General features: G+C 43.9%; 1 protein-coding gene across 1 annotated transcript in view; it reads left to right on the top strand.

Annotated features, from left to right (window-relative positions):
• Positions 1-4211, top strand: part of LOC132392143 (solute carrier family 23 member 3-like) — a 30071-nt gene extending 25860 nt beyond the window's left edge. Inside the window, exons 5-6 of the mRNA XM_059965992.1 lie at positions 1613-1698; positions 4026-4211. Coding sequence (XP_059821975.1) covers positions 1613-1698; positions 4026-4211 — 272 coding nt within the window. The remainder of the gene's footprint in view (positions 1-1612; positions 1699-4025) is intronic.
• The last annotated feature ends 17225 nt before the right edge of the window (positions 4212-21436 follow it).

Here is a 21436-nt window from a genome sequence, read left to right as displayed (position 1 = left end):
CTTCATACACCACCTGGAGAGCAAGTGAGACTGCAGACACTGGAAATCTGGTGTAACACACACAAGAATGCTGGAAGAACTCAGCAGGTCAGGCAGCATCTTTAGAGGGAAATGGACAGTTGTTGTGGATCAAGGCCTTTCCACAGGACTGGAAAGAAAGAGGAGTGATGGCCAGTATCATTTCCCCTCTCCTTAATCCCTCAGCTGCCTATCACACTCCTCACCTGGTTCCACCTATCACCCGCCAGCTCTTGCTGCACACCCTTTCCCCATATTTATACACTGATGGTCTCCCCGTTTTCCAGTCCTGATGACGGGTCTCGACCCAAATGTCGACTGTCCATTTCCCTTCACTGTTGTTGCCTGACCCATTGAGTTCCTCCAGCATTTAGTCTACGTTGCTATAGATTTCCAGCATCTGCACCTCCCGCGGGTGCAGTCTGTGGACGAAAGGCAGATGGAACCAAGCAGGAAAAGCAGACTGGATCAGTTTGAGGCATTGAGGCATTTGGATAGGTACATGGAGGCGAAGAGCTCTGAGGGTTACACACCTGATATGGGCAACTGGGACAAGCAGTGAGGTTGCTGTGGTCACGGGAAATTCTGCAGCACTCACAAAATGCTGGTGGGACTCATCAGGGAGCATCTATGGAGAACCCCCTCAGCTGGTCTCCCCTATCATCTGCCAGGTAATACTCCTCCCACTCCCCCTGTCCTCTTAATCATCCTTTTCATTCCTGAAACTTGAGGGTTTCAAGTTGGCCTGAAACGTTGAGGGTTTATTCCCCTCCATAGACGCTACCTGACCTGTTGAGTTCCTCCAGCACTTTGTGAAGGACGCTGCGGTCAGCAGGGACCAAAGGGGTGTCTCGGTGCTGTTTTATTCTACGACTGTGGAAGGCAGGAGTGGATGGAATCATGGAAGAGAGAAAGGGCACAGGGAATGTGTGTTTGTTGAAGTTGGAAAATTTACATTCATACTATGGGACTGTAGACTAGTCCAGGTGGACTATGAAGTGTTGTCCTTATAGAACAGCTCTTGCTCTAACCATTAGGTAAGGATCCCACGACGGTGTTCTAAGATGAGAAGAGGGAAAGGTCCCCAGTTCTTTGGCTAACACTATCCTTCCACCAACTGCTTTCGAAACTTCTTATTGAGACATTTTGCAAGAAATTCTCATAATGTTTTTACTATTCTTTTTTCATTTAATTACAACTTATTTCTCTTGCTTCCTGCCCACAGCCAGACAGATTCAAGTCAATGGGTATATTTAAAGTGCATGCTGATAGCTTCTTGATTAGTAAGGGTGTCGGTTATTGGGAGAAGGCAGAAAAATGGGGTTGAGAGGGAAAATCAATCAGCCATGATGGAATAGTAGTGCAGACCTGATGGGCCAAATGGCCTAATTCTGCTCCAATGTCATGGTTTTATGTTTAAACTCATCATAGATCCCTTTGCTGGTTGTTGGTTCTTACTGGGCACGCATTGGTTACCTCTTCCTCTGAATCTACACTTCAAGGAATACACTGTGTTGCTGTGAAGCCCTGGGACCTTGGAAGTCCATATATTAACCACTGACTTTCTTTCAATGTTGTGCCATGTCTGATACAGGTACGGACCTGGTGTTCTCATGTCCTGGAACACAGTGCCCTGAGACAGAATTCGGTCTGCAGACATGGAGAAGTGCCCTCAGTGAGGTAAGGCGCCTAAAGTTGCCCAGTTTTACCCTGTTAGGATTCAAAGCGAAAAAGTCCACCTGACTTGGATTGCTAATGCCACATGTACCAAGAGAGAGTGATTCCGATTCGAAATTAGGTTTATTTATTGAAGGGGGTGCCACGGTAGCGTAGCAATTAGAGTGATGCTGTTACAACTCAGGGTGTCTGAGTTTGGAGTTCATTTCCGGTGTCCTCTATAAGGAATTAGTACACTCCTTCCTGTGTGCACGTGGGTTTCCTCCCACAGTCCCAAAGATGGACTGTCTGGTAGGTTAATTGGTCATTGTAACTTGTTCTGGGGTTAGGCTAGAGTTAAATAGGCAGTTTGCTGGGTGGTGCAGCTCAGAGGGTCGAAAGGGCCTGTTCTGTGCAGTACCCCTAAACATAGAGACATAGAAAACTGACAGCATAATACAGTCCCTTCGGCCCACAAAATTTTGCCGAACATGTCCCTACCTCAGAAATTACCAATAGCCCTTTATTTTTCTAAGCTCCATGTACCAATCTAAAAGTCTCTTAAAAGACCCTATCGTAACCGCCTCCACCACTGTCACCAGCAGCCCATTCCGTGCACTCACCACTCTCTGCATAAAAAACTTACCCTGACATCTCCTCTGTACTTACTCCCCAGCACCTCAAATCTGTGTCCTCTTGTGGTCACCATTTCAGCCCTGGGAAAAAGCCTCTGACTGTCCACACGATCAATGCCTTTCATCATCTTACCTGAGGAAAAACTTCTTCACACAGAGAGTGGTGAATCTATGGAATTCTCTGCCACAGGAAACAGTTGAGGCCGGTTCATTGGCTGTATTTAAGAGGAAGTTAGATATGGCCCTTGTGGCTAAAGGGATCGGGGGTATGGAGAGAAAACAGATACAGGGTTCTGAGTTGGATGATCAGCCATGATCATACTGAATGGCAGTGCAGGCTCAAAGGGCCGAATGGCCTACTCCGGCATCTATTTTCTGTCTTTCTATGTTTCTACACCTCTATCAGGTCATACATAGTAAAATAAAAGGTTCACGATTCAAGATTGTTTATTAAAAATTTTCAGTACACAAGAGTAAAGAAGAGCAAAATGGTTGTTACTCCAGATATGATGCAGCATAAAAAACACAGTAAGCCTAAAGAACACAATAAATATAAAAACAATCAGATGAAACACAATGTACAAGTTATAAACCATACATAGGCTGACTGTATGTACATAAATTGACACTAGTTGAGGTGTAAGTAGTGGGTTAATAGGTGGAAGTGTTGATCAGCCCGATGGCTTGGGGGAAGTCATTGTTTTTAAGCCTAGTGATCCTGGCATAGATGCTATGTAGCCTCTTCCCTGATGGGAGTGGGACCAACAGTCCAGGAGTCTTAGAACACACAGAGGAATGTATTAACAACCAACACAGCCTGGGGATGTGCTGGGAGCAGTTCACAACTGTCATCAGCAGAGCATGTCCACGACATCCAGCAGAACAATACAGAACACAACAAAAACCAGAACAAGTAACAACAGCAAAACAGTGAAAAGCTTGTCTTGCATAATGTACACACAGATTAATTCCATTCAAAAAGATGAGAAGTGACTTGATAGAGGTGTACGATGTTAAGATAGAGTGGTCAGGATGAAATATGAGGGGAGCATAATTTTCAGATGATTGGAGTAAAGCGCGAGGGTTAGGTTTTCTACACATAGAGTGGTGGCTGCACTGCCAGGGATAGTGGTAGAGGCAGATACACCAGGGACATTGAAGGAACTCCTTGATAGGCACATAAATGAAAGAAAAATGGAGAGATATGTGGAGGGAAGGGTTAGATTGTTTTTAGTGTAGGTTAAAAGTTTGGCTGAAGGGCCTGTACTGTGCTGTACTATGTTCAATGTTCTATCACACAGTGCATTGAGGTGGAAAAAGATAAAACATAACAATGCAGAAGAAACTCTGCAGATGCTGGAAGCCCAGAGTAACACACACAAAACACTGGAGAAGCCCAGCAAATCAGGCAGCATCTATGGAGGGATATACACCTCATAACGGTCTGTGTAACACTGTAAGCCACATGGGTTTACTCCTGGTGTTCCAGAGGCGTAGGGTTAGTCGGTAAATTGGGTATAATTGTGTAGAGCAGCCTCATTGGGCTGGAAGAGCACCTTATCGTGCTGAATCTCTAAATTAAAATTAATTTAAAATTTATAAATTAAGGTCGATCATGTTTTTCAGAGAAGGGTTCATGGAACCGAGGAGGAATGGAAAGTGTTAAGCTGCAGATCAGCCATGATCTAATTAAATTCTTGATTTGACTGGTTCCAGGTACGAGGAGCGGTGGTTGTATCGGGAATAGTCCAAGTCCTGCTGGGACTGTCAGGCATCCAGGGTCTATTCACCCAGCGCTGTGGTCCAATGGTGCTAGCGCCCATGCTCTCCATTATTGGCCTGAGCTGCCACAAGGTGGCAGCACTGTTCAGCTCTACGCACTGGGGCGTCTCTGCTTTGTGAGTACAACTGGCTTGGGTATTTTAGAGTCCTGGACTTACAGTATTGTAGAACACTACAGCACAGAAACAGGCCTTTCAGCCCAATCAGTCTGTGCTGAACCATTTATCTGCTTCGTTCCATCAGCCTGCATCCGAACCATAGCCATCCATACCCCCAGTCCATGTACTTATCCAAATTTCTCTTAAATGCTGAAATCAACCCCACATCCACCACTTCTGCAATATCTTCCCACAGGGACTGAGGGAGCACATTGTCGGGCCCTGGGATTTATTCTCCTGAATTTGCCTCAAGACCGCAGACACCTCCTCCTCTGTAATCTGTATGGGACCCATGACCTCACATCTATGGACTCTGTCCATTTGCTAAGTAAATACAGATGTAAAAAAATCTATTAAAGATCTTCCCCATTTCTTTCAGCTCCACAGATAAGACTCTGATCTTCCAGAAGACCATTTTTGTTCCTTGCTATCCTTTTGCTTTTAATACACCTGCAGAAGCCCTTTGGATTCTCCCTCATCTTGTCTGTGAGAACAACCTTATATCTCTTTTAGTCCTCCTGGTTTTTTGATTCCTGACTTTGTATGTAGTCTTTTTGCACACCCACTCCACTACTTGTCTTGGTGCCCTGGTTCCCATCCCCTTACATCTTAACTTTACACCCCTCACCCAACAACAGGAGAGTCTTCTGACACGGGAAATCCAGTGCAACGCACACAAAATGAGAGGGATAATAAACCAACCAGGACGGACTGGAGGAATAGACTCAATGGGCTGAATGGCCCAATTCTGCTGCTATGTCTTGTGGAACTCAGCAGGAAATGTAGAGAGAGGTGTGGTGGGATTCAGAAGGGCGAAGAATTCACGTGTTCAAAAGTGCTGCCAGATCTTCCCACCCACCTGTAAGAATACACAGCACCTCAATGTAAAGTCGGATGTGAGCGATGGCAATCGCTAGCAGGGCACCCAGATTCTCAGGTATAGAGAAAGCACTCCGTAAATGGAAATGACAAAAGAAAGTCGAAAATAGACCTAAGCAACACAGACAGCATTTGTGGAGAGGAATAAACAGTCAATGTTTCTAGCTGACAGCATTCATCAGGACTGGAAAGGAAGGGAGACGGTGGGGAAGGGGAAGGAGTACAAATCTGCAGGTGATAGGTGCAAACAGGCTAGGGGAAGGTGGGTATGTGGGGGTGAGATGATGATATAAGAAGCTGGGTGGTGATAGGTGGAAGAAGTAAAGGGCTGAAGAAGGAATCTGATAGGAGAGGAGGGAGGGAGAAAGGGAAGGAGGAAGGACACCAGAGAGAGGAGATAGACAAGGGAACACACACAAAATGCTGGAGGAAGTGCTGAAGAGCCCTGGAGAAGGGTCCTTTCCATAGAAGCTGCCAGGCCTGCTGAGTTCTTCCAACATTTTGTGTGTGTTACTTTGGATTTCCAGTATCTGCAGATTTTCTTGTGTTTGAAGAAACCTGAAAATGGAAAAAAGAGAAAAAGGGGAGGTAGGAGAACTTACTGGAAGTTAGAGAAATTGATGTTCATGTCATCTGGTCGGAGACTACCCAGACAGAACATCACACCTTGCTCCTCCAACCTGAGCCTGACGTGGCAGAATGGCAATTGGCACTGTAGAAACTTTATTTCGAAAATAGTCCTGAGTTGTGAAGCAGGAGAAGCTACAGAACAGAATTTACCAGAATTCAAAACTTTGAGCTATCAGGAAGGAATAGGCCTCTATCAAATATCAGAAGATAGGCTGATGAAATGGTAGTAATGAGAAGAGGACATTTCCTCAATGATGGACGTCGCTTTGTTTAGCCATTGACTCGTGAGCATGATGACAAGGTCAGTGCCCATGATGGATCCAAAATAGTACACAGCCAAGTCCATAGCTCACTGAAGGCTGTCACACAAATAGATATGGCAGTAAGGAAGGCAAGTCGCATGTTTATATTCATACATGAGCATATGACATGTATAAGAATCGTAACTTTATATGGACTATTGTGTGTGTGTACAAGTTGCCCCATTACAGCATGTCCATGTTTCGGAGAGGGTGCAAAATGAAAGTAGATATATTGTCGAAGTACATATGTGTCAGCATACACTACCCTGAGATTCATTTGCTTGCGGGCATGTACAGGAAAATAAAGAAATGCAGAAGTAATTCCAGCAAATAACCAATGGGCAAAACATAAATAAAATAATAACAATACCAAAAACACGAGCTAGAATGCTTGGAAATATGTCTGTAACCTGTGGAATCATTTCAGAGTTGAGGTGAGTGAGGTTGCCTCTTGCCAGTTCAGGAGCCTGATGGAACCCACGGCTCCTGCAAACCCTTCCTGAAGGCAGTAGCTGGCTGCTGCCTGGATTACTGTGTTGAGAGGTTGGGCAAACAGCTTGCTCTTTCTGGAGTGGTGTAGGTTGTTCAAAGTTCAACGTAAATTTATTATCAAAGTGCACATACGTCACCATATCCTACCTTGAAATTTATTTTCTTGTGGGCATTCACGGTAACACTATAGGATCCATGAAAAACCGCATGGTGCAGAGATGGACAAACAACCAATGTGGAAAAAACAACGCACTGCACAAATACAAAAAATGAGAAATAAATAAATAAACAAAGAGACAATTAAATAAGCAATAAATATCGAGAACACCAGTTACAGAGGGAGCCCAGAGATTGTGGAAAGAGTTCAGTGTTGAGGTGAGTGAAGTTATCCCCTCTGGTTTAGGATCCTGATGGCTGAAGGGTAATAACTGTCCCTGAACCTGGTGGAGTGGGACTCGAGGTTCCTGTTCCTTCCTCCTGAAGGCAGCTGTGAGAACAGGGCATGGCCTGACTGGTTTGCGTATTTGATAGTGAATGCTGCTTTCATGCAATGATGCTCCTTGTAGATGTGCTCACTGCTGAAGAGGGCTTTGCCCATGATGGGCTTGGCTGTATATTTCTGCCATTCAAGGGAAGGAGACATGCTAGTGTTTTGTAGAAGCATGCTGAGAGGCATCAATAGGGTTAGACAGTCAGAACGGTGCTCCCATTGTGAAAATATTAAGGAGCAGAGTACATTCGTTTAAGGTGGGGGGGGGGTGTGGGGGGAGTAAAGTGTAAAGGAGACGTGTGGGGCAAATTTTTTTCTGCAGAGCAGTGGAATGGGCTGCCAGGCGGAGTGGTGGAAGCTGTTAAACTAGTGGAGTTTAAGAGGTTGTCCTGATGGCTGCCCAAAATGCCGACTGTTTACTCTTTTCCATAGATGATGAGTTCCTCCCGCAGTTGTGTGTGTTACTTCGATTTCCAGCATCCGCAGGTTTTCTTGTGTTTGAGTTTAAGAGGAAGTTGGACTGATTCATGAATACGTGGGGAATGGAGGGATTAGGATCATGCGCAGGTAGAAGAGATTGAGTTCAATTTGCCGTCCTGTTTGGTGCAGATGTTGTGGGCCAAAGTGCCTGTTTCTGTTCCACAGACATAGTCTGCTTTACATTCACGTTGTCACTTAGTCTGTCCGACCATGGTATTGTCCTAATGCACTCTATGTACAAGGCTCCATTGTTGTTTCACAAATCCCAGTCCCAGGTCAGATTCGGATTCATCTCTCAGCTCTACGTTGAAACATGCAGTGAAACGCATTCCGTTCAGCAGCACCTCACACCCCAGTCCCCTCCCCCCTTTGTGCTGGCTGCACTGAGCTTCAAATTTCAAAGTAAATGTATTATCATGGTGCGCGTATGTCACCATGTACCACCGAGATCCATTTTCCTGCAGGCATTGACAGTGGAACAAAGAAACACAATGATAAACCAAACATGAGGACTGACAAACAACCAACTGAGCGAATACAAAAAGACTAAATTATAAATAAACAAGTAAGTAGTTGGATAGATAGATAGATAGATAGATAGATAGATAGATAGATAGATAGATAGATAGATAGATAGATAGATAGATAGATAGATAGATAGATAGATAGATAGATAGATAGATAGATAGAGAAAGAAATGTGGTGGTCGGTGCGATGCTGTTAGAGCTCAGTGTTCGGAATCCAAGGAGGTTGTATGTTGTCCCTGTGACTGTGGGGTTTCCTCCAGGTGCCTCAGTTTCCTCCCACATTCCAAAGATGTCAGTTAGTAGGTTAATTGGTCATTGTAAATTGTCCCGTGATCCGGCGAGGGTTAAATAAATGGGTTGCTGGGCTGGAACGGCCTGTTTCACACTGTATCTATAAATAAGTAAATGCTGCAGATATTAAGAAGCTGAGTTGTAAGTGAGGTCATAGATTGTGTTGAGGGGAGTGAAGCGACACAGTGCGTCTCTTTGCGCGTACTCCTGCAGCCTGGAATGTGCCAGTCAGCAGGATTCCCTTACGGAATTCCTTTACCCTGCTGAGGAGGGGGTGGGAATGAGGTTGAAGGAAGATTAAGGAGACCTCTTTCCTCTTCCTTGTCAAGCGAAGGTGGTGTGTGCTTGAAGAGGAAAGGAACGGAGGTCAGGGCAGGAAAAGTTAATTAGACAGCAGGAAACTGATCTGGGAGTATAAACACCAGTACAGACCCACTAGACCCCTGTAAAAATTGTGTACAAACAGAAACAGGTTTATTATCATTGACGTATCATTGACATCTGAAATGTGTTGCTTTGCAGCAATAGTACACTGTAATGCATACAAATACCGTAAGTAATACAAAAAGAGTGCAAATCGCGTTCATGGATTCATGGAGCATTCAGAAATCTGATGGCAGAGGGGAAGAAGCTGTTCATGGCTCTTCAGGCTCACTGATGGTAGCAACGAGGAGAGAGCATTTATTTGTTTGTTGAATAGGCCATTCTAGCCCTTCAAGCCTCGCCACCCAGCAATTCCCTGATTTAACCCTGTCCTAATCATGGGACGATTTACAATGACCAGTTAACTTTGGACTGTTGGGAGGAAACCCATGTGGTCATGGGGAGAACATACAGAGTCCTCACAGGCTGGCGGGAATTGAACTGGGTTCATCTGCACGGTAGAGAGTTATGCCTGGATGCTGGAGATATTCTTATGAATACTACTTCTGTGATACTATGCATCCATGATGCTACTGCAAGCGAGTTTTTCATTGCACCTGTGCAGACTTGTACTCCTGTGTATGACAAGAAACTTGAATCCGACTTTGACCTGGACCAAATTTCACCACCAGAGATGCTGCTGCAGTTCCAGTAGGTTCCACTAGGTGGAACATTTGTTTCACACTTACTGTGGAATCAGAATCAGCATCAGATTTATTATTTTATTTTTATTTCGAGATCCAGTGAGGAAAGGCCCTTCCAGCCACACCACCTAGCAACCTCCAGCATCCCTGATTTAAGCCTAACCTAATGCCGGGACAGTTTACAATGACTAATTAGCCTGTCTGTTACATGTTTGGACTGTGGGAGGAAACTGGGGGGCCTGAGGAAAACTCACACATTCCATGGGGAGGGTATACAGAGACTCCTTACAGAGGACACCGGAACCGAGCTCCAAATTCTGATGCCCCGAGCTGTAATAACACAACGCTGCTGTGGCACCACTCAGCACTCGCCTTATAAAGCATGAAATTTGCTGTTTTGACGTAGTGATACAGTGCAAAGTCATACAATAAATTACAAAATAAATAAATGGGACCAAATCAGGTGGTGTTCATCAACTGTTCAGAAATCTGATGTCAGTGGGGAAGAAGTTGTTCTTAAAGCACTGGGTGTGGGTCTTCAGGCTCCTGTAGCTCCCCCTGAGGGTAGGAATGCGAAGGAGTCATGAGCTGAGGCTCCTTAATAATGGGTGCCTCTTCCTTAATGCACCGCCTCTTGTAGGGTTGTACCCGTGATGGAGATGGCTGAGTCTACAACCCTGGGCAGCCTTTTGCAATCCTGTGCATTGGAGCCTCCACACCAGGCAGTGGTGCAGCCAGTCAGAATGCTTTCTACAAAATGTCTATACAAATTTCCAAGAGTCTTTGGTCACCCACGTATCAAATACTGAAAGCCTAGAAAGAGTGGATGTGGAGATGACATTTTCATCTAGGAACAGAGGGCACAGCCTCCGAATTGAGGGACGTCCCTTTACAACAGAGATAAGGAAGAATTTCTATAGCCAGAGGGTGGTGAATCTGCGGAGCTCACTGCCATAGATGGCCGTGGAGGTCAAGTCATTGGGTATATTTAAAGTAGAGATTGGTATGTTCTAGATTAGTAAGGATGTCAAAGTTTATGGGGAGAAGGCAGGAGAATGGGATTAAAAGGTAATAAATCAGGCATGATGGAATGACAGAACAGACTTGATAGACTGAGTGGCCGAATCCTGCTCCAGTGTCTATGGTCTTATTCTGAATGCTTCACAAAGTAAATGAGGTTCAAAGCAGGAGAGTCAAAGTACACAGATTGACCTAATGTGGCCGATCAAATGAATTCCATTCCCTCTTCTTCCTCCAACTTAGTGTAATGTTTTCCTTCACTCAAAGGTTTTCTATAACCTTTTGAAAGTTATTCCTGAATTTGATCCCACAAACAGTTCATCCCAGGACATGGAAACATGTTGGGTTGAAACAGTCCTTCTCTCAGCTTTATTTTGTTACCTAACTCACATCTGTATTCACTGTTTGCTGGTCATCGGATTTCTGGAACAGCAGCTGCTTGTAGAGGGTGCAGAGAGGTTTCGCAGGACTCCATCCAGATTAAAACTGTATAGGACCCTGGTCAGACCCCATTTGGAGTACTGTGCTCAGTTCCGGTGGTCTCACTACAAGAAGGATGTGGAAGCCATAGAAGGGGTGCAGAGGAGATTTACAATGACGTTGCGTCGACTGGGGAACATGCCTTATGGAAGTCAGGTAGCATCAGGAGCCTTAAATCCCACAGCACCAGGTTCAGGAACAATTATTACACTACAACTGTCAGGTTCAGGAACATGTATTAAGCTACAACCGCCAGGTTCAGGAACAGTTGTTACCCTACAATCACCAGGTTGAGGAACAGTTGTTACCCTACAATCACCAGGTTCAGGAACAGTTGTTAACCTATAATCACCAGGTTGAGGAACAGTTGTTACCCTACAATCACCAGGTTCAGGAACAGTTGTTAACCTATAATCACCAGGTTCAGGAACAGTTATTACCATAGAACAGCCAGGTTCAGGAACAGTTGTTACCCTACAATCACCAGGTTGAGGAACAGTTGTTACCCTACAATCACCAGGTTCAGGAACAGTTGTTAACCTATAATCACCAGGTTCAGGAACAGTTATTACCATAGAACAGCCAGGTTCAGGAACAGTTTTTACCCTACAATCACCAGGTTGAGGGACATTTATTACCGGACATCCACCAGGTTCAGGAACAGTTATTACCCTACAACTGCCAGGTTCAGGATCAGTTATTACCCTACAACGGCCAGGTTCAGAAACAGTTATTACCCTACAATCATCAGGTTCAGGGACAGTTGTTACTCTACAATCAACAGGTTCGAGAACATTCGTTAACCTACAATCACTAGGGTTCAGGTACAGTTATTACCCTACAATCACCAGGATCAGTAACAGTATTTACCCTACAATTAACAGGTTGAGGGACAGTTATTACCCGACAACCTCCAGGTTCAGGAACATTTGTTAACCTAAAACGACCAGGTTGAAGAACAGTTATTAGTGTACAATTACCAGGTTCAGGAACAGTTATTACCCTACAATCAACAGGTTTGGGAACAGTCGTTAACCTATAATCACTAGGGTTCAGGGACTGTTATTACCGGACAACCACCAGGTTCAGGAACAGTTTTTAACCTACAACCACCAGGTTCAGGAACAGTTATTACCCTACAACTGCCAGGTTCAGAATCAGTTATTACCCTGCAACGGCCAGGTTCAGAAGCAGTTATTACCCTACAATCACCAGCTTCAGGAACAGTGATTACCCTAGTATCATCAGGTTCAGGAACGGTTGTTACTCTACAATCAACAGGTTCGGGAACAGTCGTTAACCTACAATCACTAGGGTTCTGGTACAGTTATTACCCTGCAACCACCAGTTTCAGGAACAGTTGTTAACCTACAACCACAAGGTTCACGAACAGTTATTACCCTACAATCACCAGGATCAGTAACAGTATTTACCCTACAACCACCAGGTTCAGGAACAGTTATTACCCTGCAATCACAAGGTTCAGCAACAGATATTACCCTACAATAACGAGTTTCAAGAACAGTGATTACCCTACAATCATCAGGTTCAGGAACAGTTGTTACCCTACAATCACAAGGTTCAGCAACAGATATTACCCTACAATAACGAGTTTCAAGAACAGTGATTACCCTACAATCATCAGGTTCAGGAACAGTTGTTACCCTACAATCACCAGGTTAAGCAACAGTTATTACCCTACAATAACGAGCTTCAGGAACAGTGATTACCCTACAATCACCAGGTTAAGCAACAGTTATTACCATAGAACAGCCAGGTTCAGGTACAGTTGTTACCCTACAACCGCAAGAATGAGGAACAGTTGTTAACCTACAACCACCAGGTTCAGGAACAGTTATTACCCTATGATCACCAGCTTCAGAAACAGTTATTACCCTACAACAGCCAGGTTCATGAACAGTTGTTACTCTACAATCACCAGGTTCAGGAACAGTTGTGAACCTACAAACACCAGGTTCAGGAACAGTTATTACCCTACAACTGCCAGGTTCAGGATCAGTTATTACCCTACAACGGCCAGGTTCAGGAACAGTTGTTACCCTACAATCACCAGGTTCAGCAACAGTTATTACCCTACAATAACGAGCTTCAGGAATAGTGATTACCCTACAATCATCAGGTTCAGGAAAAGTTGTTAACCTATAATCACCAGGTTCAGGAACAGTTGTTGACCTACAATCTACAGGTTCAGGAACAGTTATTACCATAGAACAGCCAGGTTCAGGAACAGTTTTTACCCTACAATCACCAGGTTGAGGGACATTTATTACCGGACATCCACCAGGTTCAGGAACAGTTGTTAACCTACAACCAACAGGTTCTGGAGCTGTTATTACCCTACAACTGCCAGGTTCAGGATCAGTTATTACCCTACAACGGCCAGGTTCAGAAACAGTTATTACCCTACAATCACCAGCTTCAGGTACAGTGATTACCCTACAATCATCAGGTTCAGGAACAGTTGTTACTCTACAATCAACAAGTTCGGGAACAGTCGTTAACCTACAATCACTAGGGTTCAGGTACAGTTATTACACTACAACCACCAGGTTCAGGAACAGTTGTTAACCTACAACCACAAGGTTCAGGAAGAATTATTACCCTACAACCACCAGGATCAGTAACAGTATTTACCCTACAATCAACAGGTTGAGGGACAGTTATTACCCGACAACCTCCAGGTTCAGGAACATTTGTTAACCTAAAACCACCAGGTTGAAGAACAGTTATTAGCGTACAATTACCAGGTTCAGGAACAGTTATTACCCTACAATCAGCAGGTTCAGGAACAGCTATTACCGGACAACCACCAGGTTCAGGAACAGTTGTTAACCTACAAACACCAGGTTCAGGATCAGTTATTACCCTACAACGGCCAGGTTCAGAAACAGTTATTACCCTACAATCACCAGCTTCAGGAACAGTGATTACCCTACAATCATCAGGTTTAGGGACAGTTGTTACTCTACAATCAACAGGTTCGGGAACAGTCGTTAACCTATAATCACTAGGGTTCAGGGACTGTTATTACCGGACAACCACCAGGTTCAGGAACAGTTGTTAACCTACAAACAACAGGTTCAGGAACAGTTATTACCCTACAACTGCCAGGTTCAGAATCAGTTATTACCCTACAACGGCCAGGTTCAGAAGCAGTTATTACCCTACAATCACCAGCTTCAGGAACAGTGATTACCCTAGTATCATCAGGTTCAGGAACAGTTGTTACTCTACAATCAACAGGTTCGGGAACAGTCGTTAACATACAATCACTAGGGTTCTGGTACAGTTATTACCCTGCAACCACCAGTTTCAGGAACAGTTGTTAACCTACAACCATAAGGTTCAGGAACAGTTATTACCCTACAATCACAAGGTTCAGCAACAGTTATTACCCTACAATAACGAGCTTCAGGAACAGTGATTACCCTACAATCATCAGGTTCAGGAACAGTTGTTACTCTACAATCATCAGGTTAAAGAAAGTTGTTAACCTACAATCACCAGGTTCAGGAACAGTTGTTAACCTACAATCTGCAGGTTCAGGAACAGTTATTACCATATAACAGCCAGGTTCAGGAACAGTTGTTACCCTACAATCACCAGGTTATGCAACAGTTATTACCCTACAGTCACCAGGGTCAGGAACAGTTATTACCCTACAATTACCAGGTTCCGGAACAGTTATTACCCTACAATCAGCAGGTTCAGGAACAGTTATTACCCTACAATCGCCAGGTTGAGGTACAGTTATTACCATACAATCACAAAGTTCAGGAACAGTTTTCACCCTACAATGACCAGGTTCAGGGACAGTTATTACCGGACAACTGCCAGGTTCAGGATCAGTTATTACCCTACTATCACCAGGTTGAGGGACATTTATTACCGGACATCCACCAGGTTCAGGAACAGTTGTTAACCTACAACCACCAGGTTCAGGAACAGTTATTACCCTACAATCACCAGCTTCATGAACAGTGATTACCCTACAATCATCAGGTTCAGGGATAGTGATTACCCTACAATCATCAGGTTCAGGAACAGTTGTTACTGTACAATCAACAAGTTCAGGAACAGTCGTTAACCTACAACCACTAGGGTTCAGGTACAGTTATTACCCTACAACCACCAGGTTCAGGAACAGTTGTTAACCTACAATCACCAGGTTCAGGGACATTTATTACCGGACATCCACCAGGTTCAGGAACAGTTATTACCCTACAACAGCCAGGTTCATGAACAGATGTTACCCTACAATCACCAAGTTCAGCAACAGTTATTACCCTATAATCACCAGGTTCAGGAACAGTTGTTAACCTACAAACACCAGGTTCAGGAACAGTTATTACCCTACAATGGCCAGGTTCAGGAACAGTTGTTACCCTACAATCACCAGGTTCAGCAACAGTTATTACCCTACAATAATGAGCTTCAGGAAGAGTGATAACCCTACAATCATCAGGTTCAGGAAAAGTTGTTAACCTATAATCACCAGGTTCAGGAACAGTTTTTACCCTACAATCACCAGGTTGAGGGACATTTATTACCGGACATCCACCAGGTTCAGGAACAGTTGTTAACCTACAACCAACAGGTTCTGGAGCTGTTATTACCCTACAACTGCCAGGTTCATGATCAGTTATTACCCCACAACTGCCAGGTTCAGAAACAGTTATTACCCTACAATCACCAGCTTCAGGTACAGTGATTACCCTACAATCATCAGGTTCAGGAACAGTTGTTACTCTACAATCAACAAGTTCGGGAACAGTCGTTAACCTACAATCACTAGGGTTCAGGTACAGTTATTACACTACAACCACCAGGTTCAGGAACAGTTGTTAACCTACAACCACAAGGTTCAGGAAGAATTATTACCCTACAACCACCAGGATCAGTAACAGTATTTACCCTACAATCAACAGGTTGAGGGACAGTTATTACCCGACAACCTCCAGGTTCAGGAACATTTGTTAACCTAAAACCACCAGGTTGAAGAACAGTTATTAGCGTACAATTACCAGGTTCAGGAACAGTTATTACCCTACAATCAGCAGGTTCAGGAACAGCTATTACCGGACAACCACCAGGTTCAGGAACAGTTGTTAACCTACAAACACCAGGTTCAGGATCAGTTATTACCCTACAACGGCCAGGTTCAGAAACAGTTATTACCCTACAATCACCAGCTTCAGGAACAGTGATTACCCTACAATCATCAGGTTTAGGGACAGTTGTTACTCTACAATCAACAGGTTCGGGAACAGTCGTTAACCTATAATCACTAGGGTTCAGGGACTGTTATTACCGGACAACCACCAGGTTCAGGAACAGTTGTTAACCTACAAACAACAGGTTCAGGAACAGTTATTACCCTACAACTGCCAGGTTCAGAATCAGTTATTACCCTACAACGGCCAGGTTCAGAAGCAGTTATTACCCTACAATCACCAGCTTCAGGAACAGTGATTACCCTAGTATCATCAGGTTCAGGAACAGTTGTTACTCTACAATCAACAGGTTCGGGAACAGTCGTTAACATACAATCACTAGGGTTCTGGTACAGTTATTACCCTGCAACCACCAGTTTCAGGAACAGTTGTTAACCTACAACCATAAGGTTCAGGAACAGTTATTACCCTACAATCACAAGGTTCAGCAACAGTTATTACCCTACAATAACGAGCTTCAGGAACAGTGATTACCCTACAATCATCAGGTTCAGGAACAGTTGTTACTCTACAATCATCAGGTTAAAGAAAGTTGTTAACCTACAATCACCAGGTTCAGGAACAGTTGTTAACCTACAATCTGCAGGTTCAGGAACAGTTATTACCATATAACAGCCAGGTTCAGGAACAGTTGTTACCCTACAATCACCAGGTTATGCAACAGTTATTACCCTACAGTCACCAGGGTCAGGAACAGTTATTACCCTACAATTACCAGGTTCCGGAACAGTTATTACCCTACAATCAGCAGGTTCAGGAACAGTTATTACCCTACAATCGCCAGGTTGAGGTACAGTTATTACCATACAATCACAAAGTTCAGGAACAGTTTTCACCCTACAATGACCAGGTTCAGGGACAGTTATTACCGGACAACTGCCAGGTTCAGGATCAGTTATTACCCTACTATCACCAGGTTGAGGGACATTTATTACCGGACATCCACCAGGTTCAGGAACAGTTGTTAACCTACAACCACCAGGTTCAGGAACAGTTATTACCCTACAATCACCAGCTTCATGAACAGTGATTACCCTACAATCATCAGGTTCAGGGATAGTGATTACCCTACAATCATCAGGTTCAGGAACAGTTGTTACTGTACAATCAACAAGTTCAGGAACAGTCGTTAACCTACAACCACTAGGGTTCAGGTACAGTTATTACCCTACAACCACCAGGTTCAGGAACAGTTGTTAACCTACAATCACCAGGTTCAGGGACATTTATTACCGGACATCCACCAGGTTCAGGAACAGTTATTACCCTACAACAGCCAGGTTCATGAACAGATGTTACCCTACAATCACCAAGTTCAGCAACAGTTATTACCCTATAATCACCAGGTTCAGGAACAGTTGTTAACCTACAAACACCAGGTTCAGGAACAGTTATTACCCTACAATGGCCAGGTTCAGGAACAGTTGTTACCCTACAATCACCAGGTTCAGCAACAGTTATTACCCTACAATAATGAGCTTCAGGAAGAGTGATAACCCTACAATCATCAGGTTCAGGAAAAGTTGTTAACCTATAATCACCAGGTTCAGGAACAGTTGTTAACCTACAATCTCCAGGTTCAGGAACAGTTATTACCATAGAACAGCCAGGTTTAGGAACAGTTTTTACCCTACAATCACCAGGTTGAGCGACATTTATTACCGGACATCCACCAGGTTCAGGAACAGTTGTTAACCTACAACCACCAGGTTCAGGAACAGTTATTACCCTACAATCACCAGCTTCATGAACAGTGATTACCCTACAATCATCAGGTTCAGGGACAGTGATTACCCTACAATCATCAGGTTCAGGAACAGTTGTTACTGTACAATCAACAAGTTCGGGAACAGTCGTTAACCTACAACCACTAGGGTTCAGGTACAGTTATTACCCTACAACCACCAGGTTCAGGAACAGTTGTTAACCTACAACCACAAGGTTCAGGAACAGTTATTACCCTACAATCACCAGGATCAGTAACAGTTATTACCCTACAATAACGAGCTTCAGGAACAGTGATTACCCTACAATCATCAGGTTCAGGAAAAGTTGTTAACCTACAATCTCCAGTTTTAGGAACAGTTATTAGCATGGAACAGCCAGGTTCAGGAACAGTTTTTACCCTATAATCACCAGGTCATGGACAGTTATTACCGGACAACCACCAGGTTCAGGAACAGTTGTTAACCTACAACCACCAGGTTCAGGAACAGTTATTACCCTACAACTGCCAGGTTCAGGATCAGTTATTACCCTACAATCACCAGCTTCATGAACAGTGATTACCCTACAATCATCACGTTCAGGGACAGTGATTACCCTACAATCATCAGGTTCAGGAACAGTTGTTACTCTACAATCAACAAGTTCGGGAACAGTCGTTAACCTACAATCACTAGGGTTCAGGGACAGTTATTACCGGACATCCAGCAGGTTCAGGAACAGTTATTACCCTACAACTGCCAGGTTATGGATCAGTTATTACCCTACAATCACCAGCTTCAGGAACAGTGATTACCCTAGTATCATCAGGTTCAGGAACGGTTGTTACTCTACAATCAACAGGTTCGGGAACAGTCGTTAACCTACAATCACTAGGGTTCTGGTGCAGTTTTTACCCTGCAACCACCAGTTTCAGGAACAGTTGTTAATCTACAACCACAAGGTTCAGGAACAGTTATTACCCTACAATCACCAGGATCAGTAACAGTATTTACCCTGCAATCACCAAGTTCAGGGACAGTTATTACCCGACATCCTCCAGGTTCAGGAACATTTGTTACTCTACAATCAACAAGTTCGGGAACAGTCGTTAACCTACAATCACTAGGGTTCAGGTACAGTTATTACACTACAACCACCAGGTTCAGGAACAGTTGTTAACCTACAACCACAAGGTTCAGGAAGAATTATTACCCTACAACCACCAGGATCAGTAACAGTATTTACCCTACAATCAACAGGTTGAGGGACAGTTATTACCCGACAACCTCCAGGTTCAGGAACATTTGTTAACCTAAAACCACCAGGTTGAAGAACAGTTATTAGCGTACAATTACCAGGTTCAGGAACAGTTATTACCCTACAATCAGCAGGTTCAGGAACAGCTATTACCGGACAACCACCAGGTTCAGGAACAGTTGTTAACCTACAAACACCAGGTTCAGGATCAGTTATTACCCTACAACGGCCAGGTTCAGAAACAGTTATTACCCTACAATCACCAGCTTCAGGAACAGTGATTACTCTACAATCATCAGGTTTAGGGACAGTTGTTACTCTACAATCAACAGGTTCGAGAACAGTCGTTAACCTATAATCACTAGGGTTCAGGGACTGTTATTACCGGACAACCACCAGGTTCAGGAACAGTTGTTAACCTACAAACAACAGGTTCAGGAACAGTTATTACCCTACAACTGCCAGGTTCAGAATCAGTTATTACCCTACAACGGCCAGGTTCAGAAGCAGTTATTACCCTACAATCACCAGCTTCAGGAACAGTGATTACCCTAGTATCATCAGGTTCAGGAACAGTTGTTACTCTACAATCAACAGGTTCGGGAACAGTCGTTAACATACAATCACTAGGGTTCTGGTGCAGTTTTTACCCTGCAACCACCAGTTTCAGGAACAGTTGTTAATCTACAACCACAAGGTTCAGGAACAGTTATTACCCTACAATCACCAGGATCAGTAACAGTATTTACCCTGCAATCACCAAGTTCAGGGACAGTTATTACCCGACAACCTCCAGGTTCAGGAACATTTGTTAACCTAAAACCACCAGGTTCAGGAACAGTTATTACCCTACAATTACCAGGTTCAGGATCAGTTATTACCCTATAATCACAAGGTTCAGCAACAGTTATTGCCCTACAATAACGAGCTTCAGGAGCAGTGATTACCCTACAATCATCACATTCAGGAACAGTTGTTACTCTACAATCATCAGGTTCAGGAAATGTTGTTAACCTACAACCACCAGGTTCAGGAACAGTTATTACCCTATGATCACCAGGTTCAGAAACAGTTATTACCCTACAACACCCAGGTTCATGAACAGATGTTACCCTACAATCACCAGGTTCAGCAACAGTTATTACCCTACAATCACCAGCTTCAGGAACAGTGATTACCCTACAAACATCAGGTTCAGGAACAGTCGTTACTCTACAATCAACAAGTTCGGGAACAGTCGTTAACCTACAATCACTAGGGTTCAGGTGCAGTTATTACCCTACAACCACCAGGTTCAGGAACAGTTGTTAACCTACAACCACAAGGTTCAAGAACAGTTATTACCCTACAATCTCCAGGATCAGTAACAGTATTTACCCTACAATCACCAGGTTGAGGGACAGTTATTACCGGACAACCACCAGGTTCAGGAACAGTTATTACCCTACAACTTCCAGGTTCAGGATCAGTTATTACCCTACAAAGGCCAGGTTCAGAAACAGTTATTACCCTACAATCACCAGCTTCAGGAACAGTGATTACCCTACAATCATCAGGTTCAGGGACAGTTGTCACTCTACAATCAACAGGTTCGGGAACAGTCATTAACCTACAAAAACTAGGGTACAGGTACAGTTATTACACTACAACCACCAGGTTCAGGAACAGTTGTTAACCTACAACCACAAGGTTCAGGAACAATTATTACCCTACAACCTCCAGGATCAGTAACAGTATTTACCCTACAATCAACAGGTTGAGGGACAGTTATTACCCGACAACCTCCAGGTTCAGGAACATTTGTTAACCTAAAACCACCAGGTTGAAGAACAGTTATTAGCGTACAATCACCAGGTTCAGGGACAGTTATTACCGGACAACCACCAGGTTCAGGAACAGTTGTTAACCTACAACCACCAGGTTCAGGAACAGTTATTACCCTACAATCACCAGCTTCATGAACAGTGATTACCCTACAATCATCAGGTTCAGGGACAGTGATGACCCTACAATCATCAGGTTCAGGAACAGTTGTTACTGTACAATCAACAAGTTCATGAACAGTTGTTAACCTACAACCACCAGGTTCAGGAACAGTTATTACCCTACAACTGCCAGGTTCAGGATCAGTTATTACCCTACAATCAACAGCTTCATGAACAGTGATTACCCTACAATCATCACGTTCAGGGACAGTGATTACCCTACAATCATCAGGTTCAGGAACAGTTGTTACTCTACAATCAACAAGTTCGGGAACAGTCGTTAACCTACAATCACTAGGGTTCAGGGACAGTTATTACCGGACAT

The sequence above is a fragment of the Hypanus sabinus genome, chromosome 4 (genome assembly GCF_030144855.1).
Source record: "Hypanus sabinus isolate sHypSab1 chromosome 4, sHypSab1.hap1, whole genome shotgun sequence".
Taxonomy (NCBI): Eukaryota; Metazoa; Chordata; class Chondrichthyes; order Myliobatiformes; family Dasyatidae; genus Hypanus; species Hypanus sabinus.
The sequence above is the reverse complement of the archived record's forward strand: the minus strand, read 5'-3'. Positions and strand labels throughout refer to the sequence as shown.